The sequence below is a fragment of the Diceros bicornis genome, chromosome X, assembly GCF_020826845.1.
Source record: "Diceros bicornis minor isolate mBicDic1 chromosome X, mDicBic1.mat.cur, whole genome shotgun sequence".
NCBI lineage: Eukaryota > Metazoa > Chordata > Mammalia > Perissodactyla > Rhinocerotidae > Diceros > Diceros bicornis.
In genome coordinates, this window is record NC_080781.1 from 93,496,112 (window position 1) to 93,522,081 (window position 25,970).

General features: G+C 39.7%; 1 protein-coding gene across 4 annotated transcripts in view; it reads right to left on the bottom strand.

The window, feature by feature from the left end:
• Positions 1-25,970, bottom strand: part of PCDH19 (protocadherin 19) — a 97,282-nt gene that overhangs the window by 41,606 nt on the left and 29,706 nt on the right. For all 4 annotated transcript variants that reach the window (XM_058536313.1, XM_058536312.1, XM_058536311.1 and 1 more), the window contains one exon: positions 1,289-1,347. In XM_058536313.1, coding sequence (XP_058392296.1) covers positions 1,289-1,347 — 59 coding nt within the window. The remainder of the gene's footprint in view (positions 1-1,288; positions 1,348-25,970) is intronic.

Here is a 25,970-nt window from a genome sequence, read left to right on the forward strand (position 1 = left end):
TTTATGAGATTAGAGCCAGCAAAATCATAGAATTTTCAGGGCTTCTTTACTGTAGCTCTAACATACCCTGCTTGCCTCTCTATTTCATTTCTATTATTTTAACAAACACACTCAGAGCTCAATTTTAGCTGCAGAATAACCACTGGACCTTTCAAGAGGCTATTTGCATGAAGCAGTAATAAGGGCATGATCTGAATGGTCAGTACTGGTTTTTCAGTACTTCCAGAGAAGTTCTCTGCTTTGCTTAGTTCTCCCTACTTAGAGGGCTCCCTGAACCCCTTATCTTGCCCCCACTAGGACCTTGGTGCCCAGTGCACCACGTGGAAACTTCCTTGGCGGGATTCAGCCAAGGAATTCACATACATTGTGGCTCCGTGGACAACTGAGTTATGACTAACCAATCATACAAATCTCAATTTTGAATGCTTCATTTGAAATACTTCTAAATATTTTAAGAAACATTGAATCAGGCAGATATCTTTTCTTTCCCTCTCTCATCTGCAAAGTTTTTTGGGTTTTTCTGGTGAGGAAGATTGGCCTTGAGCTAACATCTATTGCAAATCTTCCTCTTTTTGCTTGAGGAAGATTGTCCCTGAGCTAACATCTGCACCAATCTTCCTCTATTTTGCATGTGGGATGCCGCCACAGCATGGCTTGATGAGCAGTGCGTAGGTCTGCACCCGGGATCTGAACCCACAAACCCCGGGCTGCTGAAGCAGAGCGCGCAAACTTAACCACTACACCACCGTAGTGGCCATGCAAACTTAGCCTGTGCAAAGTTTTTAAAAGATAAGAAGTTATTTTATCTGCCATTAAAATATCCTTAAAATGATTTTGAATTTGTCAAAATAATGTCAATCTTGAAATTTACTGAAAGTTCCACATGAGAAAACTTTTAAGGCCTCTCTTTATTTAAAGTGAAGAGCAACAAGAACTTTGACATCAACATGATTTTGAAAGTATCTGTTTTCTAACATTAGATTTCTAAATCATCACATAAAACTATATTTTAATATGATCCCAATTTTATTTTTTAAATTGTGTTTATGTATACATTTATGTAAAGAAATGTAATAAAATGCCAACAGCGATTGTCTTTGGGTGGTGGAATTACCAGTGATTTTTATTTAGTTTTCTTTATGCTTTTCTGAATTTTCTTAATTTTCTACAATAAGCAGATAGGTATTTATTTTAAAATCCAAAAAGGGCATCATTAAAAATATTTAATGTTTTGCTCGTTATATTAAATAAAGCTTAGTTGTAGAAATAGGCAAACAAACCAACATACCTTTTGATTAAATGGGCTCGGCTATTCACGTAGTTGGAGTCAAAAGAATAGTTTTCGGTCTGCGATAGGAAAAAAAAAAACATTAAAAAGGTTACAGAGATGACTCATGAAAAGAGCCAAACTGTCCTACTTCAGAGGAATTTTTCTACTGGGCAAGAAGCAATGAATGAATCAGAGACTGGGGCCATAGTGAGGCAACAGCCTGAGGAATGTCTGCCACCTCTTTGGGGCCCTGGGGGCTCTGTGGAGACAGCTGTCACCTGCAGACCAAGATGAACTTGACACAAACATCCCCTAGAATACGGCTGGCTACTGACCATGCAACCACTTAGAGGAAGATGCAGCATGACCCACAATCTTTACAGAAACTAATTACTTCCCGTTCCCCAGTGGACACAATTCTGTGTCCATCAAATTGACTGGAAGTTCAAAGGTAGTTTTATTAGTAGTAGATAATTAACATGTTAAAATATTTATTCCATAGATATGGAAATACAGGCAAGGTAATCCCTCACAGTGGATTTAAACTCTGCACTTCCCTTTGTTTTAAGACATTTTGCTCAGCGCTGGTTATGCAGGAAGGCCTTTGTTTTATCACAGATATAAAGGCAAACAAGCATTATGCCTAAAATGGGGTGAAGGGCAGTCCACAGGGGGTGCCAAAGCCTTTCATGTGAAACATGAAGTTTGCAAGCAAACCCCTGTCTCAGCTCCTATCATTAAAACACCACTGTCTAATCTGGTTACTGTAGACTGCCTGAGCAACGGCTTTACAAAAGCAAATGCAGAACACCTGCCAGATGAAAGGGGTGGGAGCTTATGAGCACCCAGAGGTTGGGAGATTGAAGGAGGGTAGCCTTAGAATGTAGGAACAGAGGGGAAAGGCGATACAGAAGTAACTGAAAGTCCTAGGAAAGTTGATCTTACCCCCAACACTAAAGTCCTACTCTCGTTGAACCACCTGCATAAACTGAAAAATGCCCAAACACATCTCCTCCACCCTCCTGCCATTCTACCAGAAATCCCCACCATTCTCACCATTCCTTAGGGCCTTCCGAAATCACTTCAACTGAAAGTGCCTGGAAAAGGGAACACAATAGCTGTCTAGCTAACAAAATAGCAGATTCCCTTCATGTGACTACCTGTCAGACATTAACTGTGCTAGGGTCTTAGATGTAGCTTTTGGTTTCAAGGAGCTCAGAGTTTCGTAGAGGAGAAAACAGGACAGGTGATAGCAGATCCAACTACCACATGAGCATCAAACAGCCAACAGTCAAGGTAGGGACACTAAGTATCTAGAGTAGGTAGGGGGCCGGCCCCGTGGCTTAGCGGTTAATTGCGCGCGCTCCGCTACTGGCGGCTCGGGTTCGGATCCCGGGCGCGCACCGACGCACTGCTTCTCTGGCCATGCTGAGGCCGCGTCCTACGTACAGCAACTAGAAGGATGTGCAGCTATGACATACAACTATCTACTGGGGCTTTGGGGGAAAAATAAATAAATAAAATTAAAATATTAGAGTAGGTAGGGAAGGGGGTGGTGAGTAGGTGGGAGAAAGGAGGAGAGAGTATTGAGAAGGAAACTAAATCCCACTATTGTCCTGTATTTACTCAGGCATGCCCATCTTGGCCTCCACATGCCCCTTATTTGAAGATGGGCTGTATTATATCAATTCACACTGCTTTTATTCAGAGGATAAAATCCCCTTTAATGTAAACCACAAGTAATTTTTAGCGCTATTGGAAGGAGTGGATTGGGAGAGTAAAATCAAAGGGTCAGTTCATTTCTAATTTGTTCATAAGAAAATGGATGCTGAAATTGTTGCAAACATAATTACAGGAGGAGGAGGCAAACTTAAAGCTGCATTGGGAATACAATTCTGGAACTATTGCTGGAAAAGGTTATCCATCAGTCAGCCAACCAACAAGCATTTCTTGAATTAATTTATTATACCAACATAATAGGAAAAAATGGTGTTGGGTAAATGTGCTTTTCTATGATATTCAGTATAATATATAATTTAACAAGTCCTCCACCCCCAAAAAAACATGCTATCCAATTAAAACAAGGAATTGATTAAGCACTCAAGAGTTCAATTATTAGTTTCACTATGCAACCTTGGGCAAATGACTTAATTTCTGTGTGCCTCACTTTCCTCCTCTATAAAATAGATAGTAAAACACTATTATCTATCACTATTATAAAGAGAAATTTCAACTGCATTTGTCATGACTCATGGTAGTAATGGTGGGAATCCTTATCCCCTGCTTTCTATAGAACCTGAAACCCCAAGTAGGATCAGGAATTTGACCTCATTCCTGCAATAAAAGAGTAGTTCCATCTCAGCCTCCAAACTTAATCATTTTTTTAAAGAAAGTTAATAGATAAGATATATAGATACAAAAAAGGAAATCAAGAAGATACTGGCTTTTCAGGGACAGTATGAGCAACATCTCAAGATACTGTCATATTAAAGAAGCCAGTTTTGAAGCAGAATATTTGCATAGCTTTACATATGAGGGTGTCCAACCTGTATGCATTGTGCATCAAAGATGGAGCTGTGTGAAGACCTGACCTCCATGCATGGTGCCAAAACTACATGTTTGGGCAAATAAGCAAAACCATACAAATTTTATCCCTGGTGACTGTACTACTTCTTTGTCCTAATGCAATAATACATCTCACCATGAGGATTCTCACTTGCAGGCACTGAGTTAAAAGAAACAGGTTTAGAAGTCTTGCTTGTGGAGACCTTAACAATTCTCTTTCCCTTGCTCTGGTATACAGATTGGTTACCCTGGGCAGATACGCCAGGCATGATCGGCCACTGTAGGTAGGAGAGTACCATTGAAGCTTATCACCTTCCTATCTTTCTTTCTCCTTTTTTTTTTACTGCAAAAAAGTAAACCACCCATTCTTTTGGATCCTGGCCTTCAAATGAAAATATTCCATTCCCAAAACCAGTACAAATCGTAATGGGTAGATATCCCATGCTGCATCCTCATGTAATTAGAAGTACTAGTCATGAGGCAGGTTCCTAGAACTGATTTTCCCATAGTGGATGGGGCTATGCTGAGTCATCTATTGTCTTTTGCCTTTTTGATCAGTCTCAGGTCTCTTTGTAAGGCAGCTTGTTTGGAGTTATGGGAACAACTTATGCAATAGAATTATTCTAATTAGGGTGCACTATTTTGGCCTCATTAGTACTACATTCAAAACAACCACACTAACTGGCCATCGATGGCCTATGACTGGTCCACGCAGACTTACATCAAGTGTTCTTGCTCATACTGATTCAAGGTGTGTGCTCAAATCAAACTCCTGTGCGTTGAAAGAGTAAATTTTTTTCACACTTCAGGTAGAGCAAAGAATGATATTCAGACCACCCTGAAGAAGGAAATAATCTTTCCTTTTCTTAATGAATAGTTTGCATGTCTTAAGCCAGTGGTTCTCAGTGCTAACTGCACATTAGAATCAACTAGGGAACTTTGTTGTTGTTTTGTTTTTTTTTTTAAATACTGTTGCCAAGGTCCCACTCCAAGAGATTCTGAGGTAACTGGCCTGGAGTGGGGCCCAGGCATTGGTATTTTCTTAAAAGCTTCCCAGGTAATTCTAATGTACATCCAGAGTGGAGAACTGTCCTGAGCAAAGGACCAGCCACAGGCTTTGACCTGATGTGCTATGTTTTCTAAGGCAAACCCAGCTGTTTAGAAAATGGCACCTCTTCCGTCAGATTATCTTCCAAGATCATTTCAATATAGGATAAAGAACTACAGCAGAAATACATTTTTTGAGAAATAATAAAAGAGATTTTTCTTTGCATGAATGTATTGGTTCCTGGTTAGCCTTATTTAATCAAAATTTGCTTGACATTATTCCAATCCCCTTTCTAAGTATTCTAAATGGCAAATAACATGAAACATTTGAGAGGGGAAATTTTCTCTAAATGTCACATTAATTTCACTAGGAAATGTCCCCATCTCTAATGAGACAGCCAAGGTAACACAGGAACACAGCAAAGAGACAAGAACAGCATTTGTTTCTGAAAAACCTAATTTTGACATAAAAAAAATGGGTCTAGAGCAAACTTTTATTTCCAGTCTCAATGGCAAATAGTCATTTTCCTATCTTTTAATATATGTCACCCAAATCCTTTTTCTAATTAGAAGTCTTTATTCTAAGTATTCACTGAGAACAGACTTCTCACTTGGCTTAGGTTTAATAAAATCTTGATTTTCTAAAAACCTAAAGAATAAACACTTCTGGATGTCTGGGTTTTTTATATAGCTTAGGGCTTTCTCCTGTAAGGACTAAAACTTTGATTTAAAATCCTAACCATTCTGCTTTGTTTCTGAAGGGTATCACACAGTTGCTTATTGGTTACTTAGGAGCACCTTTCTGAACTTAAGTCACTGTCCCATGCAGGTTTTGCCTGTATACTCACTGACCTCAAAATGCTGTGTTTTTTGCTTTTGCCTTTAATTTTTAACATATATTCCCCAACAACTTGCTATCAAACACTCAGTATTGTTACTTCTCAGTGCTATCAGTAGAACAAAACCTGGTCGTCTTCCATTTCGAGTTTGATACTTCTATTCTGTGTTCTTGGAAACTATATAATTATATTTGTTAGAACAGTCTAGAAAATAAGAGTTACGTTCTGAGTAGAGAGCTGAGATGTTGTTGCTCTAAGAGGGAAATTACGAGATCTTTAATATAGGGACTTTTGTGCAACATTTTGGGTTTTGTCGTCGTTTTTTGTTTTTTTTTTACTTGCTCAGCAGCCTTCTTTGCTTACTACTTTCTATTCTCAGTTCCCTTCTATATATGTGAGGTTTCTAGTGAGACTTTTGAGTGAGCTGTATGTTATTATGTCTCTATGTTAATAAGTCTGGCACATCAGAAGTCAAATACTTTCACTTTGTCAGGCCCCCAAGGTATCAGAATGCCCTACTTTAATTGTCACTTTGCATTACTTTTACAGTTCACTGAATTGTGCCCTAGTCTCTGAAAGAGTGACTGTGACTCTCTCAGCACCACATTTATCACCAGGAGAGACTTCAACTCTAAGGAAAAAGAAACCCAATAAATGCAGATATCCAGGACTAGAATCTTTGCCCAGTGGCACAAATCCCCAGGTCACTACACAAAGCTAAAAAAGGTTGCAGATGTTGAGATTAAAACAGAGATTCCTCAAACCTTAAGGTTTTCACGTAAAATGAACAGCCATTTTAAATTACACTTTAAAAGTTCCGTCAGGGGGACAGCCCTGTGGCGTAGCGGTTAAGTGCGTGCACACCACTGCTGGCGGCCCGGGGTTCGGATCCCAGGCACCCACCAACGCGTCACTTGTCAGCCATGCTGTGGCGGCATCCTGCATAAAGTGGAGGAGATCAGCAGGGATGTTAGCTCAGGGCCAGTCTTCCTCAGCAAAAAGAGGAGGACTGGCATGGATGTTAGCTCAGGGCTGATCTTCCTCACAAAAAAAAAAAAAGTTCCATCAAATTGAAAAGCATTATAACTGCAATCTGCTAAATAATTTTTTTTTTTAATTTTTAACTCAGTCATTTTAGCAATACAAACAGGAAAACTGGAATCCCAGATCAGATGCACAGGAAAGTGATTTTAAAATGCTGGTCCTTTTTTTTAACTGCTGACATCTAATAATAATAATTGTGCCTATTGATCAATGATGAAAAGACCCATAACCTTTTCTAAAAGTGATTGTTGTTTTAGATGTTCAAATGGCATCTCCTCACAAAGGCGTTTTTAGGAAATGAATTGACAAATGGCATTTTCCTACTTCCTATCCCCAATACATGAAAATGAAAATGTAAATTCTATATATAAATAAAGCCAACATGCCTCCAGCTCGAATGTATATTCAAAGACTCATCCATCCAGACAGCAGCAGCTGAAGCAGGAATTAGTGAAGATGGAATAAAAGGCACCATCCTCAGAGCTGCCATCACTAGAAAGTTCATATTTACCCTGAACTGGAAAAGAAGGCAAGTAATCTCCCAGTAACCATGCCTACATGCAGCCCAGCCCTAATTCTCATACACACACACACACACACACACACGCACACAGTTTGACTATGGTGAGCAGTGTAGCAGAGTGGGCCACCTGGATTTCCTCCCCATGTTTGTCACTGACTCATTGATGGCCTTGAATAAATCACTTTCTCTCTCCTGAGGTCTTAATTTATCCATCTATAAAATGAAGAGAAAACCCAAAGGATGTCAATGTTCCCTTCGAGCTCTAAAAATTCTAGAATTCTAAAACAAAATGGCTTATTAATTAATTAATTCATTCATTCAATAAGTATGCACCAAACCCTGAGGATGGAAAAGAAAAAAGACATGGGCTGCACCTGCAAGTAGGTCACAAACTAATGGACCTCTCACCAGGGATGGTTAAAATGTCACCATTCAGAAAAACATGAAAAACACACACACACGCACACACAGACTGGCACACACTTACCTGCAGATAATGCATAAACTTGTACACAGGCTACTGGAGTGCAACTTTGAGAATTACACTGCTACTTTATAGAACTAAATAGCATCCTAGTGGCTTGATAGGGGTATGTGACTCACACAGGAGGATTTGGCCCTTATGTTTGTTATACGTACAAACCTACATCATAAATGCAGGGAACCTCTCTCTCCTATCAAATGGGTTATAAAATTCTTAAAGTTCTTAGAAATATCTCATCCATATGTCCCTTCTGCTCCATTTCTGCAGCCTTCACCACTTGTGCCTATGTTTCCTCATCTCCATTTGCCTTTTGCTCCAGCTCATTCTGCAAAATGCTATGTGGATAATCTTCCTCACCCACTATTTTCATCATAGCACTTCTCTTTTTAAGGGTTCAAAGAACCCTTATAGTGGTTGCTTGCTGCATTTTAGCCTTAAATCTAAATTAAATCTTTAGCTGAGCAATCATCCAATGCAAGTCTTCTACTTCCCCCATATCTAATTTCCCTCGTTTCTAATATATCTACATCACTGATCATCCCACATTGCTTAGTATTTTCTCAGCACTTTGTGTACAGACTGTGCAATGTAGTTATGCATTTCCTCAGGTTTTATGATTATTTCATGTGTGGTATGTCAGTTCATCCTCCAACTGGACTAGAAGCTCTCTTTTCAGGTCTCGCTGCCACAATGCTGGACACTTAGCAAGTATTCATGTAATGTATCAATGAATGGCCAGAGAAGAGATGAAAGAGTTAATAATGAGGCTACTTATCACAATTAAAGCAGATCACCAATTCTATTAGACCAAAGCAGTTCTGTTTCTTCAGAAAGCATCCATTCTGCACACTGTCTTCTGTAGTTACAATTTGTTCTCTGTCCTCACTCCCAACTATGACATTATAAATACACAGTAGTCTGGATATAACTGTCTGGGATAAGATGACACAGTTAGGTGTTTCCTGCCCATCTAAATCCATGAGTCCTGCCACATCTCTGGGAACGGCAGTAGTGACACAAGAAAGTGTTTCCAAATCAGAGTAGATAAAATCTCTGTGAGAAGGTGAGGTTTTGCCAGATTGTAGACCTCTGAGTCACAGATTGACAGCGTGGCATCTACTTTTCTACTGTGGAAGAGAACTCTAGGATTTCAGTGGCTTTCAGGACAGGGCTATCAATGGGAAACACAGGCCATGTGGTTAACATCCAACAAGTCAAGTTGAAAGAGTTCCCCTCTTGGTGGCCTTTCATCATTACTCCTAAAATTTCACTGACACCATTGATGTGGTCAGACTACCTAGAGGTGACAAAGGCAGCCTAGGGAAAGTGCTTTTCTCTGCCCTCATCTTTGATTGGGTCAAAGTTGTGCCTTTAGAAGAGCAACCCAGTTGCAAATTTTACTACAAAGGCCTCCTTGAGAAATGTAGCAGCTTTCTGCAGGAATCCATGCAATTCAGAGGCAGAGCCAACTGAAAGACCAAGCCAAGCACCATACCATTAAATAGACAAGCACAGGCTTCTGAATAAGGCTCTGGGACCCTGTTCTTAAGTCCTTTATGGGACATAGCTCACTCTAAAATTGTAACTACTTATAAAAAGCTCTCAGGAACCAGTTAATGCCTATTCTTCGGACAAATGCAAAATCAATAAGACCTCAGTGTGGGTAAAAGTAGCTTAAAAGTAAATGAAATGATTAATCCAATCATGTGAGTCACACTATCTCATCCCACATAAACAAAACTCACCTTAAGAAGTAAATAGCTATCAACCACATTCACCAGTGGAACAAACCCTGGAGTCCAATCACCATCCCCAAATATGTAACTACAACACATTAAAGCTATTTTGCAGGCACAGAGTGCCTTTCATCCCCAAATATCAAAGTACTTTACAAGCAGGTGCCAGCTGTGTTTCCTCTCCTTAAACAGCCCAAAGAATAAACACACAGGTTAAATGCTACAGCCACGTTAAATACTGACTCAGTTAGAACATGCCACAAAAACAAGGACAACAAGAAAATCCCCAGGAGCACTGTTCTTGGCATTACCTACTAGTGAGATGGAAACCAAACACAAGATGGTAACATCAGGGAAGTGATCAGCCTGCTTTATACCTATTTTCTCAGAATGACTTTCTTGGCTACTTTCAGTGATTGAGTCAGGAGAGTATAGTCTAGCTGTTAGACAAAGGAAAATTTGGGCATGCATTAACTGGAGATAGTTCTCCAGACCTAGCTGGACGGCCCAGTCACATAGCCCAAGATTTCCAGGAATGAGCCACTTTCTTCCCTGGAACTTTGGTGGCCATTTCAATTGTCCTAGAGGCACCGGCAACCATCTGTACAAGGTGACCTAAGGTGACTAGTGATGACTTATGGGGTAGCTCTAATTTCAGAAACTATGATTTGGTAAAGCTGTTCCAATTGACAATAAGAAACCAACATAAGACCTCCCACAAGCAATAGCCCAGGGATTCACAGTATGAGATCTCCTGAATCCAGCCTATCTTTGAGCCCTTCTGGCTCAGAGAAGGCCCAGTACTCTCAGAGCTGGTCCATTCCTTTCTGCTAAGTTCTATTTTATTGGTGCCTCAATTCTCTGCTACTTAATAGCTATAGAGCCCTGACTGCCTGCAGAGTACAATTTATATTGAGTGAGCTTTGTCAGCTGAAAAGACTTTCAAAATATTTGGAGGGAAAGCGGTGGGTGGCCCTGTGCCTGTGAGCCAAAACAACACCCCCAAATCCAGTTCCAACCCCAATCTTATTATTTATATTATACATCGCTTAAAACCCAGTAGCCTCCACAAGCTTATTTAAAAGTGAAGGAGTAACAGCCTTTGGCATATCATTGTAAATTTATTTCCCTCGCACCAGCTTGTTGCTCAAGCCTGTAATACGTGATCATGCCAACAAAAAACAATCAAGTAATATACCATCTTAGAAATAGTCAAGGCATTAGCTTCTAATATTGATGTTTTCTAATTAGATATAATGCAATAGATCATTTTCTCGTTTGTGGTCAATGAAACCCTCCACAGTTCTCTTTTGGTGCAGCTACTTTGATTATTGCCATGGCAAACAGAGAGGTGTCTCAGTTTACTGGAATGCATAGAGTCAAGGATGTGCACACACAGCATCCACTTATATTTACTGTCACAAAAATATAAACACATTATTTATTTCTGATCTTTTAAGTACTAATTTCAAATTTAATGAGGCACAATAAACATTTCTCCAAATCGGACTCCATGGTTGCTTTACATTGGCAATGCTCTAATTATGACTGTAGTTTAAATCAAGGGCATTTCATTCTGTTGAAATTATTAGGCACTGAAGGAAATCCACAGTAGCCTCCAGTTTCTAGCAACTTAAACAAGCATTGCAGCAAATCAGCATTGGAAGCAAGATAGAGCTTACACTTGAGCATCACTTCATGAACCACAAATGAGAGGCAATAAGAAGAGGATTCAAGAAAGTAATGGAAATGTTTACTCATTCTCTAAAAACCCCTACCTGTCTTCCCAAATCCTGATATTCCTTCTCATTTTATGCAGGGAGGTGCTGGTGGGGGCAGGTGAGAATTTGATTTGATTTTAAAACAGAGATTCATCAAAAGGCTACCGACAAGAGTGCTGGCAACTATGCACAGTAAAGCCATAATTACACCTTGCAAAGTGGCTAATATTATCAGCAGCTTGAAATTGTCAAGTGTATTAGAAATCTGTAATGCAGTTAGGCAATGCACCAACAGAACAACAATTACTAAAGCACCTTGCATTTATATAGAACCTTTTATCAGAAAGAATTCCAGAATGTTTAACAGGCTGTTATAAAAAGGGATCATTTCCCCCCACCGCTGAAACACAACAGTCATTTTGCACCAGTAACCGTAAATAAAAAGGGTTTTAAGAGAGAGAAAAATTTCTAAACCTTAGAGAAACCATAAGGGAGAGGAGTATTTTTAGATGGGCAGAAAACAGACACCCAACTTGGAAACTGGGGCTGAAGGTAGCTTCATTTTCTACAGAGCTCATGGCACAGAATTGAAGAATTGTGCTTCTCATCCAGCCAGCAACACTTCTATGAGGTGCTTAATGACTGCAATGGAGCAGGTGCCTCTTGTTAATGTCATCCTTAAAGAAGAATTAGCGTTTGGAAATGGACACAATACACAAAAACCTGCCATTTCTTTTCTTTTTTCCTTTTTTTGCCTTTTAACCAACATTAACTCATTAATCCTTCTGCTACTATTATGAGCTAAATTAATATTATTAACCCCATTCCTGGCAGGAAAGAACAGGTTAAGAGACTTGCCCTCTACAAGAGAGAAGTAGTGTCTCATCTGCAACCAGAATTCAAGATTTCTCAATCCGAGTCCTGCGCTCACACCACTAGGCCACACCTCATTAGGATTCTGGAAAATGCAATGAAATAGAAGTAATTAGGACTGGCTGACTGAGTGTACTACTTGGGAGGAAAAAAAATACCCCAGTCTGCTTAGACATGACAGGTTCAAGGGCAGTGAACACAACTAGAGCAATTTCCTCCTGCAGGAAGATTAAGAAATAATGAGGGGAAACACCCCAGTCTCTCTCTACCATCAGACTCCTAGCAGCAAAAAACAGGAACCATTCCAAACTTAACTGTCAAAAAAAGAAAAAAAAGGAAAATGAACGCTGTCAGAAACATAGCACCATACTGTGTCAGGCAGGCATACCCCTCAGCATGTACAGTTGATTTTTGTCATCCTTTCCCCACACTGTGCTCAGTTCCCTCCTCCCCAGCTTTCTCCTGGTCAGTCTTTCAAATACTCTTACCTCTTCTCCATTCGCTCTTACGTATATGCATACCTTCTCTCAAAAGGAAACTGGCACACTCACTCCTCATCCTGGTCTGCTCAATACTTGTGTCTACTTGATAACAAAGAAACATTTTGTTTGGGTACAAACGGGTGTGGGCAGTCATGTCTTAATTCACACACATGTACACACACAGATATACACATTATATATAATTTTTGTGAGGGAAAGACTGTTGTATCTTTGTGTGTTGATACTAAAAAATGCTTGTTCCTAGTAGAAACAGTTTCAGTTAGGGCCATAAGTCACCCTGGCGATTATTTCTACAGATGGTTATAAGCTTAGAAAAGATCACAGAGGGGCCGGCCCCGTGGCATAGCTATTAAGTGCGTGCGCTCTGCTGCTGGCAGCCCGGGATCGCATCCCGGGCGCGCACCATTGCACCGCTTGTCAGGCCATGCTGTGGCGTCGTGCCCACATACAGATGTTAGCCCAGGGCCAGCATTCCTCAGTAAAAAGAGGAGGATTGGCATGGATGTTAGCTCAGGGTTGATCTTCCTCACCAAAAAAAAAAAAAAAAAGATCACAGAATATTCAAAAAGAAAGTCCTAGAAAGCCTCCAAATACAGAGCCTTCAAGGTGAAAATAGAAAAAGTTCTTACTAACTCTGTAACCTTGCAGAAATCACTGAACCTCTCTGACCCTCAATGTCTTAATCTATAAAATGGAAATAATATCTGTCCTATCTATCTTACAGAACTGTTATTAGGATCAAGTAAAACAATATATGAGCAGGTGCTTTCTAAAACTGTGTATTACTAGTCAAATGACAGGTCTTCTGATTATCAGGTCATAAACTCGATTTATCTTGAATACTTATTTTTATTTCCAACTAAATTCGCATTGGACATTATGAATAGTTTTCTTTCTGAGGCTCCTTACTAGGATATTTTATCTCATTCTCCCCCATCTGTCTTACTGGAAAAAGAAATGATGTGGTGAACAGTCTTGTTTGGGGCATGAGAGATAAAAATTATATATGGACCCAACTCCTCTAATTGCTGATTCAATAGGAATAGAAGGAGCCCAACCTCCTACAGCAGACACCTTAGCTAGTATGTGTGTGTGTGTGTGTAAGAGAGAGAGACAGAGAAAACTCAGCTTAAAGAGAGTTGAAATGATCTCACACCATCTGAAATTATGTGAAAGGCAAGATTTGAGACATCTTTAAAGCCTTTATAAACTAGTTTTCCTTCGCCCGATTTCTTTCCTCTCTTATGATTGAACTGTCATGGAATTTCTTTTCTTGAAAAAAAAAAAGAAAGAAAGAAAACCTCATCCCAGGGTTAAGTAAAGCACATTAGCATGCATAATTCAGAGCCATCAGCTGGAAACGAGCCATTCAAAGGCTAATGTAGTATGTAGATAGAAAAACAGGGTTAGAGGACTGGGGCAGCCTGACTAGGGCCTTCTAAGATCCAAAGAAAGGAGAGAGATTTCAACTCAGGACTGCCTTGGAGTCTGACTGTGGGTCTACTCTATCATTCCTTAGAGCTGTGCTGTCCAATAGCATAGACATATGTAGCTATTTATATTTAAATTAACAAAAATAAAGTTAAAAATTTACTTCCTCAATCACAGTAGTCACACTTGAAGTGTTCAATAGGCAGATGTGGCTAGTGGCTGCCATATTAGACAGCACAGATATAGAACATTTCCATCATCACGTAAAGTGCTATTGGACAGTGCTGCTTCAGAGCAAGACTGTAGGCCTGTGACTCAGGACTCTCCAGTTCTGAAATGTGACACACTTGGTGACCTAAGGAAATATAAGGAGTATACTTAGACCTCTATCACATCAGGTAACACATCATATTGCCTATTTGTCACTCCCACTAGGCTGGGAACTCCTTAAGGGCAAGGACCGTATCTTTAGTGTCTGTATCTTCAGTGCCTGTCACTGTTCCAGGAACAGAGCACGTGCTCACCCACTGTTTGTTAATTGAATAACAGCTGATGTTAGACCTGTCTGGGAGATAGGAAGAGCTCACCTGTCTCTTTCTCAGATTGAATCAAAAATGTAAGATTTGCAAAGCTCTTTTAAGAAAGGCTACTGTGCTTCCTAGACTTGTATTTGTTTCAACATTTCTCAAGAATTTAGACAGTAGGGAGGACTGGCTTAAGTCAAAAACAAACTAACTTTCTGTCTCCCCATCCCTCTATTCCCATCTCTTTCATTCATCCAAAGTATCACCTATAAACCTAAAAAATTAGAATCTCATGTTTATTAATATTAAGATGCCAGTGTGTAATACACATTATATTGAACATAATTCAATACTTTAAACCCTTTAAAGAAGGCTTTTACAATCTAACACAGTGACAAACACCTGTAGAGCTGTGTATCTTAATGGCCCAATTTTAAAAATTATTTTCTTAAATAGTACTTTGTATTGGTATGGCATTGCTTTTCATAGAACCTTTACCCATGCTCTCTTCCAATAACCACTTAAGAAGAATATAGGCAAGGTATTATTCTCCCTTTTTATCAGATGGAAAAACTGAGGCCCAGAGAGCTTTTGAATCCAAGATCAAATAGCCAAGTATTGGCAGAGTCAGAGCAAGAACCTAAGACTCCTGCTTCCCGGACCAAGGGGACCTTCCACCCAGTCTAACTTTACAGACAGTAGGAAATTGGAATCCCAATTGGCTGACTTACTGCTTTTGCTTTAAATCTATAGTCCCTTCTGAGATCTACCCTTCATAAATTTAAAAAAAATCCTTTTATGCAATAATAATTATTTCTTCAGGTCATGATAGAGCCTTCAGTTGCTTTACTGCCAAAGTGGTCATTTGCAAAAGTTCTTGAAATCATTAGTGCAATCTGACAATGCCATGCTGTCCACGGCAGGCTTTGAAAAATTCCCTTTTGAGCTCATGACCATCACAAAATCATACACCCATAGAGCATTAAAACTCAAAAAGACCTTTGAGAGTATCTAATCTCTCTCGCTCTCTCTCTCTCTCTCTCTCTCTCACACACACACACACACACACACACACACAATATTTTGAAGACAAGTAAATGGGACCAGGGAAACTCACAACTACCCCAAAGCAACACAGCTAGTTATTAGAAGCAAAGGCATAGGTTTAGAATTCAGTTCTTCTGACACCTAGGCCAGAGCTCATCTCTCTCCACCCGCCCAGCTCCTTCTTGTTATTTCTTTTAAGAAGTCCCTGAAGAGTAAAACTGAATGCTATAAGTTCTGTCAACTAAATTTCTCGTGGGAGGAAAAAGTGAAATTTAGTGCAAATGACATTTGTAAATCATTTCTTGTCAATATCCTATCATTAAGAAAAGTAATTGTTCCTCAGGATACTGTAGAAAGAGGATGCATGATCCACCCAAGTAAACAGACTGTCTTTAAGCTGAGTGATCGGGAGAAAGTCGAATGATAAAGCTCTGTGAAATATGGCCTCATTCTAGCAAATGACTTGCTTTGTTGCTACTTAAATTGCTCATCTATAATTGCTAGAAATAAACTGCAATCAAAATACAGTATCTTCTATTAGTTTTGCCCACTGGGGATTGTTTGATCATGGTGAAATTATCCAAAAGGTAAATTTGCTCATTTTTACTGCCTCAGTGGAAACTGGCATTAGACCACTGAGGGGGTCTAGAATGATGGCAAGTATTGCTTCCTGGTGAGGGAGCTTTTCTCTTCTCTAATCAGGACTGAGCAACTAACTCTAAGCCCCTGCCTCTGTGACTAACAACAACTAAACAGGAAAGGAGGAATCTGCTCTGTGCACATCCTCAAAGCATCATTCTCAGGCTTACTTGCTTCATCGTGTTGCAGTCATACCTTTGTAGCTCAGACATCACTAATTCATATTTGGTGACCATTCAGATAGAGCTAGGCTGCCGTGTCTATTTTTAAAAAGGTTTGCTGGGCAAATTATGGTGTAAAAAAGATTACAAGGGAAGTGTTTAAACTACTTAAGAGAATAAATTGTTTTTAAGCACTTTAGAAGCAATTTACAAACAATAAATATGTTAATTGCACATCATTCTTATTTATTCATTAAAGCAGGTCCAAGGACTTCTACTTGGCAAAACTTCCTGGCAAGGGCTTTGTTAGTCTACTTCTTATTACTCTATGAACTTGAAAGTAATAAAACTGCATTTCTTTTCTATCTATAATTCCGACTGACCTTCCCCCAAGTTAGTCTCAATTAATCAGATTTCACTGTACTATATAAAGGCTGAGTAAAATGACAAAGCCATCAGCCTCGGGTCAAAAGACATAAAAGTCAAGAAAATTCTGCACTATGATTAAGACATTTCTTTACACAAACTGTAGGCAAGCAGCAGCGAAAAATGGTAGATAGGAGCAATGAGAGGGGGTAGAAGGAAAAGCAAAAAGATCATTCAGAGCCTTCCCCACAATTGAAAAGATTTGTCTCATGCTTTCTGGCTGTCCTTGACTACATGTGGCAGAACAAATGGCAGCTAATACAGCTCAGGGCTGGAATAATTTAATTCAATTCAACAAACACTGTTAAGACTATGTGCCAGGCCCCATGGTGGATGCTAGGGATATGCAGATGAATCAGATTCCACTCCTGTACTCAAGAAGCTCACATTTCCAGTGTTGGGGACAGGTAAGCGAAGAGACAATTATAATGCAGCATTGTAATATATATGTGGGTGTGCGTTTGTGTGTGGGGGGGAGCACAGAATAGAGAGAAACCAAGAATGACCTCTAGGTACACTTGCCATCAGAACTGCCTTCAGACACATGTGATCTAAGGGGGAATGGAACTAGGGAAAACATTTGTTCTGGAGGGAAGAGTTTGCTTCTCTCTAGCTCCAATTCCTGATTTTGCAAGTTACATACGAGTATCAGAGGAAAGAGAGAGAACACAAACCATGCTTAGTAAAATCAAGCAACTTCCCTATAGCCACAAATCCAGCTGGATTTGGGTTGGCTCTTCTGAAAAGTTTGGAAGACAAGTTACATTCAGTACGAGTGCTAGAAAAATCAATGTCCGAAGGGATAGCTAATTAAACCACAGAGACTTATTTTTGAGCCAGTAAAGGTTTTCTCCAGTGGTCAGATGTTCATGATCTTTCATGTTCATGTTCATGATGTTTCAAATTCTTTTTTCAGCCTTTGCATAAAGATGAATTCCGAGACAAGCTGACCCTAGTTTGGATAGCCTCCTTTTCTTTTCTTTTCTTTTCTTTTTTTTTTTTTGGTGAGGAAGATTAGCCCTGAGCTAACGTCCGTGCCCATCTTCCTCTACTTTATACGTGGGAAGCCTGCCACAGCATGGCTTGATAAGTGGTGCATAGGTCCACACCCGGGATCCAAACCTGCAATTTGATTGGATGCGAACCCCAGGCTGCTGAAGCAGAGTTCGAGAACTTAACCCCTACACCAGTGGGCTAGCCCTTGGATAGCCTCTTAAAATTTCCCCTAGTCCACTTGTCAGAGGTAGGAAAGGAAGATGGAGCTCTTCCTTGCAGCAGCCTGTAGGTGGAGATCTTCACTTTCCTCAGTATGTCAGATCCACTTGCTCTCAGCCCTACAAAAAGAGATTACCATAAAATTTACACGCTTGGTGGGGAGCAGAGCAAGCACTTTCCTTTCACTTTTTATAGAGTCTAAGGATGTGGGTTTTATGCTTGTTCCCTTCCTCTTCTAATCACCTGACACTATGCCTTTTCTCCAGAAGAAGCTGAAAGTTCTTGGGTCACCTTCCTGCCTTCCAGGTGCTGCTGGAGCACTAGTCCCTCCCTATCACTCACCAGCTAACTGTGTGCCATCCCTGGAGGCCTGATCCCATCCAGTGCCCCAAAGTGAGGGAAGGTCACAAGAAGAAACAAGGGAAATCTTGACTTGTTCAGAAACACCATCTCTGCTCTCAGAACAACGTTTCTGTGTCTTCTCTTCCTGGATGACAGGGCATGGATGACTTTGAAGCCAGATGCTTTCTGTCTACTACAGGCCTTAAGCCAACAATGTACACATTGTGTTTCTGTGCAAACAAAGATTACTTTTATCTCTTCCCTGACAAAGTTTTCTCTCCTGTGCTTTAAAAAATAAATGAATAAGCCATGAGAACATAGAGAATGGATAAATAAAGGTATGAATGACCTCTCCCTATGTATTCTAAAAATAATGAGGATACTACGGCAGTCAACCATTTCATAAAATTTGCCTTTTGAAAATTTATTTTCATAAAGTAATACTTTTTCTGTCATTTGGGCTTGTAATTATTACCAGAAGTGCCTTTTAGACAATGAACCTATAACACCAGAAAATCTCAAAATTTCCCACATGTTCATCTTCTCAATATTCCCAAGAGGAAAACAAGCCACATCCAAGATATTAACTCCTTCCTAACCCCACTAAAAGCACACTACTACAAAGCTGCAGAGGGTGTCAAGAAGATGGAAGACAGCATACTAGCCGTCAGTCCATCCTTTCTAGGACCCTGCCTCTGGCAGTGGTGATCACCTGTTCTTTAATGAGGAGAAGATTAAATACAGAGCACTCTACAAGGAGAAGGAAAATCCCCCTGATCATACAATGATCCAACAGGTTTTGGCCTTGCACTTGATAACTGATTTTCCATGCTGAGTATGTGAAAGCTTTTGTGTTGGTCAAACAATTAGCTGGTCCTGGGTTCAAACAGTATATATTTTTACCCAAAGTAACTAGTTCACAATCTAACTATTAAGAAGAAGAATGTTTTGTGGTTTTGTGACATTTTAGTTTTAGTCTCTTCATTTCAACACATTAGCCTAGTGCAGAGCAATGATAATATTGGCTTCATGCAACTGACTTGTTGCCTTCACCATAATTAAGCAATATGAATGTTGTTCCACAAATAGTGTGGTCTCCAGGCCGTTTACCAATTTCTTAACCTTCCTGGAAGCCTACTCTAGTCTGTCAGTGTTCTACTTGAAGTAAGATGTCCAGAACTGAACATAATACTCCAGATGAAATCTGAGCAGCAAAGAGTTCAGAAGAGTGAATATCTCCCATAATCAGGAAACTATAGTTCCTTAATGAAGCCTAAGATTATATTTGTTTCAACAGTTCATTTAACCTCAACTTGCTTCCCTCATAACATTTCTATCCTTCCTAAAGATTTCTTCCATTTTGGCATTACCAGCTCCACTCCAGATTGGCATTGGGTTGGAACTTCCAAAAAGACCACCAGATAGGCAAGCAGAGGCACTGAAGGAAGAGTAGACCAGAAAGGAAAGTAACAGGCCTCCAAAACAAAAGAAAGTCTACTGAAAAGGAAAGGAAATGGGCTACCTAACGGTGTTACTGATGCACCCAGATACAGAGGACAATGGGAGACTGCTAGAGATGGTGGTGTAGAGAGTATCACAGCTGTGCCTATTGCACTCTTCATCTGTAAACAAGTAATCACTCCTGCACACCAAAGTAACACCACATCACACATCAAGGCAGAAATCAGCATAAATAACCAAACTGTTGTCTACTTGAAGAATAAACTGAAAGGAAAAAAATAGTTAGCTAAACTGTACTCCACAGATGTCAATTTGAAAGTCATGACTTTATTGAAGTCATGCTCTCTTGGACACACTTTCCCTTTTCCTATCCTTCTGCTCTTCTATCTCTCCCTCCCTCTAGCTTCTCTGCACTATTAAGAATTTGGTAAATATAGTCAATTATTCTAAAGGTGCCAAAACTCTCATTTCAACTTGTTTCCCAGTTAATGTACCATAGCACAGAATGAATCGCTATTAAAAGGAACTAAAAATAAAAATGTTTCAGAGTCCATAATTGGCTTGTCTTGTTGGACTTTTCAGGGAGCCCAAGTACCAGTTCCAGGTTATTAGCCCTTGGTTTGTAGGAAAATAATATAATATATTTCCTCATTAAAATACTTTGCTCTCCATGGTTTAAAAATAAAAAGATGCATTTTATCCTACAATCTTTCATTTTAGGGGGTTGTGAAGCTTTGGAGGCACAATGAAAGAGAAAAACAAACAAATAGGCACTTTGCTCTGAAAATCAACCATTACCTTCATTAGTGCTTTCCCTCCTTTTAAGTCAGTTTTCCAGCAGGCCCACAATTCATTATCAAAAAATCATTTATTTGTTTTCCAGAAAAATACAGCCATATATGTGTGTGTGTTTAAAATCAAATGCCAGCAATTAGCTGGGTCAAAGGTTGAAGGTCTCTCTACATGCAATTATGGCAATCAGACATTTGAAATCACAAATTTATGGATCCCTAGACACAACCTAAACCAAATGAGACTTGCTGTTTTGTAATCATGTCATCATGGTCCTTCCTACTATAATCCAGTGAAACCAAATGTTCAGTGGCCTGTCTATGGCCTTTAGCCTAAGAAAATTAGTAGCTGTGTACTGGCCTCCATTTGTGGTACATGTTAGTACCTTATACTACTTTCCATCACATTTATCATGATTTCAAGTCATTATCTGTATAATCATTTTTCGCTATCTCCTGCACTATACTCTGAGCTCCATAAGGATACGAACAATGTCTGTTTTGTTCTTAAATGTGTATCCCACGCCTGCTAAGATACAAGGGTAGGAAGTAGGGTGGGCACTAATGAAGGAATGAACTACCAGCCTGGCTGGAGAAGAGTCTGTTTGTGAAGTGATAAGGAATAAAATTAGTCTCATTGAAGCCTTACCTATCCATCCTATTTAAATTTGCACAATTTCTCCAATACTCACGATCCCCCTTTTTTTTCTCCATAGCATCTGTCATCTAAAATACCATATATTTCACTACTTTTTTATTATCTCTCTCCCCCTACTAGAATGTTAACTCTATGATATTAGAAATTTCTATCTATTTTTTTCACTGCTCTTCCTTCCTGGAACCCTGAAAACGGTGCCTGGCATGAAGCAGGTATTCAGTAACTATTTGTTGAATGAATGAAAGTTCTTTATGGACTAGGCAAATGGCCACACACACACACAAATTTTAATACTCAATGTACAATACTCATTCTAAATTTCATAAGGGCACACCAGAAAAATGGGCCTAGAATAGCCTCCTTCTGTCAGTTTTCAGCCTCCTCAGATGTCAGAACGTGGTCCTATTTTACTAGGACAGGGATACCCAGAGGACCCCAACCACCTCCATCTCCCATGTATCCTGTGTAGCCTCTAAGCATCACCAAGACACTTCAGGCAACACAAAGTCTTTCTTCCCTAACAGGGCAACTGTATGTAGAATAGAGAAGGAAGCTGCCTTTTCCTGATCATCAGACTCCACTGTGACATGGGAAGAAAGCGCTGCAGCCATTTCTAAGGTATTAGCCTAATGCCCTCTACTAAATGCTTTTTACTAGAATTGTCCCCAAGCTTTAATTTTATGGATAAGCCAGAATGCTGGCCCCTAACCTAGAATTCTCAATTGCCAAAGAGTCAGAGAAGCAAGAAAGAATGGGCATTTCTAGTCAATGGGAGTTTTGGGTGTGAACAAGGCATCTGAAATTTGTAAAGTACCAGAAGCCTCTCACTTTTCTGGGAAACTATGCTAGCTGGTGTAGGAGAAAGGACTCTGGATCAGAGACTTGGGTTCAAGTCCTGACTACGTGTGACCTCGGGAAAATTACTTAATCCTGTAGAACTAGGATAATACTGTTCCCACTCTCATAGGGCCGTTTTGAGTATTAAGCTAGTTAGTATATGAAAAGCATCAAGGCCAGGAACTGATATAGATTCAGTGTCCAATTAATGTCCTGAGTTCCCTTCCCTCCTTGTATTCCTTCTCCTTGTTTTATGGAAGAAACAGGGGGAAACTGATTTGCTATTCAAAACCATTATGAAAAATCTCAAATTCTTTTTGTGAACAACGGTATCCTCTGAAAGGATGATATCATTGGGAAAAACTGGTTTTATTTTTAACCTCTCCCTTTCTCTTTTCTTCGCTCTATAATAAGGAAAACAACTTAATATGCTGAGATGTACAGAGAAGAAACTTGGACTTTTACCCTTTACTTTTTTTAGGGAAGAGAAAGAGAAAGCTCTTCAAAGCTAGGCCCTTTTCTTTTCTTTGAAAAAAGAGCAAAACCACCACCAGGCAATGTTAGATGGTCCCCAAGGCATTAAATAAAAAAAGGCCTCCAACAGAATTAAAACTTGGAAAACCTCAGAGGGGCAGAAACCCGGGTGAGGAAAATTCACAACTTCCTTGTGAGGGAAAAATAAGAAAAGAAAACCAATAGAATGAACAGGCTAGAGAGCAAGGCAAGAAAGTTCTAGAAGAGCAAAAAACAAAGCAGGGCTCTGCCAAAAGTGGAAGCCAGAAGGACAGTCCCTTGAGAGCTCTTACAGGTGACTAAAAGGAAAGCAGCAGCCTCAGGGAACTGACTATTTAGCTCCTCTTTTTAACTATATATTTTTTTCAGTGTGACTTGTGCTTGCTGACTCTGAAATATCCAAAAGTAGGAGAATATCCCATAAAAATAAGGGTTTCTCTAGGGGAGCCACCTTTGGAGGCTGGGTAGCTTTCATTGATTTAAAAAGTAGCTTTCTTAGAAGAGGGATACAAACTTTTTTTTAAACTTTACTTCTCCCCTTTTGCTAATGCTTAGGCAATACCTTGGGAAAAGGGGGCCAAATAACAGTTATTAATTACCCTAATTAACCCAATTCATAAGACATATTTGTATGGCTGTCATGACAACTGCTTTGACTAACTTGCCAAGAATAGCTGAGCTGTCCATTCAAATAAATCCCTGATAATTACCAGTCTAGTTTACTGGGCTTCTGTGATAATAATAATTAGTGCTACTATGCAAAAGGTCGCACTAAACAATTTACGAATGATGCATTTTGCATGGTGATTATATGAGTCACAGGCAATGTACAGAATGTTCACCATTATGCTTTTAATGTGAAAGGGGGTGGCTAGATTTGAGGCAGTGACTGATTCTGTGGGCTTTATAGCTAAAAATGAGCAACAGGGGGAAAGTGGAAACTGTACTATGAAATAAGTCATGTCCAAGGAATAGTAGGGTACATTGTAACTGACTGTTTCTCTGAAGACATAATCCATAAATTATGGTCACAAGTCTTGGATTCAAAAGAGGATGAACTATGAAATAGTTGAGTTATGGGAGTGCATACCCTGGTAGGAGTATTTGAGAGGTTAGGAGGATGCTGCATTACACATAGTAGGAGCTCAGTAAAGGTGTGGGGACAGTGTCAGGGAATAACGAAGTCTGTGTCCAGACGTGCATGTTAAGCCCTATGCAGTAAGAATATGCCTCAGAAAACAAAAGAAAAAGCCCCCTGACAACTGGTGATGACCTTGATCAAGTAAGTGGGTAGGGCATTTCAGTTGAAAGATCAATGTTTTATTATTCTCATGAAACAGTGCTATGGTCCAAATGCTTGGAAAAGTAACACACCTTTGAAAAATGAGTTCTGAATGTTTTTGTCATTTTTCCATACAAGCAAAATCTCTTTACACTACACAATTAGAATAGGAAATACAGATATCATACTTGGGGTTTCAGATACATTATACATTTGACTAGTTAGAAAGGATTGAGTAAACTGCAAAAGCATTGGTCCTGCCACCTCTTTCTACCTTGTCTTACTTTTGGTTCCCTTCCTTCCAGGGACTTAAATAAAAATGGCATAATACTTTTGTGTGAAAGGAAAAAAAATTAAACCAAACTTTTGGTTTCTATTTAATTCCTATATCAAATAATTTTATTTATTAGCTAGGTCTTTCTCTAAACTACACTTCTTTTGAGATCACTATGTGTCATTTCAAGCTTCAGACTATGCTACAAGTACTGTTCACATCAAATTAGAAATTTGGCATTAATGAAGCACTCTGGTTGAGTTGGCAGAAAGAGATACAAAACACATCCCTGTGTTGCCAGTAAAATTGGATTTTTTTTTTTTTTATCGACAGCAAATGCAAAGGAGGTTCATTTACGGTGAGCAATTACTGTGATGCTACAATAAAGCACCTGGAACAGTGCCTGGAACATGGTAAGTGTTCAAGGAATGAGAAGCTATAGGAAGAAGGAATTAGGCAATATTTACACTCATGTGAGACAGAAGACTGTGATTTTGCCACAAAGTTGAGACTCTTGAGCATTAGGATCACAATTGGTAACGCTCCCCCCGCTTCTGCCGTTTGTGGGAAACCATGACTCACTCCACTTTGCATTACTTTTGATTCCCTCTCTTCCAGGGATGAATAAAATTGCACAATATTGGTGTCAAAAGAAAAACATAGAGATAGACCCCAGTCTGTATATAATGTCAAGGCATGTTAAGAGTAGTCTACATGTGAACTTTTATTACTCTCTCTATGCCTGAAGGGTATCTCTTAGAATCATATAATTTCTAATATCATGCTAGGTACATATGAAAGCAGGACTGAGTGTGTTAAGAGACCCCAGAGTTTTATTGCAATTCTGCCAATACCTGCAGTGGAACCTGGTAAAATGTCCACTTTTCACACAATTGTGTTTCATGTTTTTTTCATTATGGAACAGAGTGGTGGCAATAATGGCGTCATAAGTAAGAAGTTGCCTTCTAAGGTGCTTTAAATATGCCAAATAAATTGTTACTAGGAAAGTAGTAAAACCAACACTTACCCTTCATGCACATATTTCATCTTCTGCAGTGCCCTGCCCTGTCCTGTCCCCACCCCAGAAGACCGTAAACTCCTTGAGGGCAAGGATTATTCCCCGCTCACTTTTGTAAACCCTGCAGTACCTAGCACAGACTGATGCACAGGTGCTCCAAATTGCATAGCTGAACTGAACTGAACCTGTGAGCAGACAGGCTGCCTGATGCACTGAAGTGTGCAGTCAGAGCTTGTGGAGAGCTGTGCATTAGAGAATGTGCAAGAGAAGTGAATCTGCAAGTGTGCAATTAACAACCCAGTGACTGCTGATGAGAAAGAGAATTCGATACTATGCAGCACCGAACACAACTTAACAAGCAGCAACCCATGTAAGGGAACCTAATACTCTACACATTGTGGAGAGGAAAATCCTGGTAGGCAGTGAGGTGTAAGGGAATCTAATCTGCTATGAATGGAAGGCAGCCTAATAAGGTTTGATGTGACTGGAAATCCAAAGTACTGGAGTAGAAGGGAACCCAATACGGAATAGCAGGGAAGAGGGAATAAAGCGTTGGTGATTAACCAGACTGGTCACTGGAAGTTTCCCTTGTTCTAAAGACACAAAACCAAGCCGGATAAGTATTCAGCCCAGGATTGCAAGTCTATTGAGAAAGGGCAGGAATGACCCTGATTATACAAACACTTCTTTTAAGTTGTTCATTTATACGACACAAACCAAGGAGTAGCCTGGGCCAGACTCCCAAC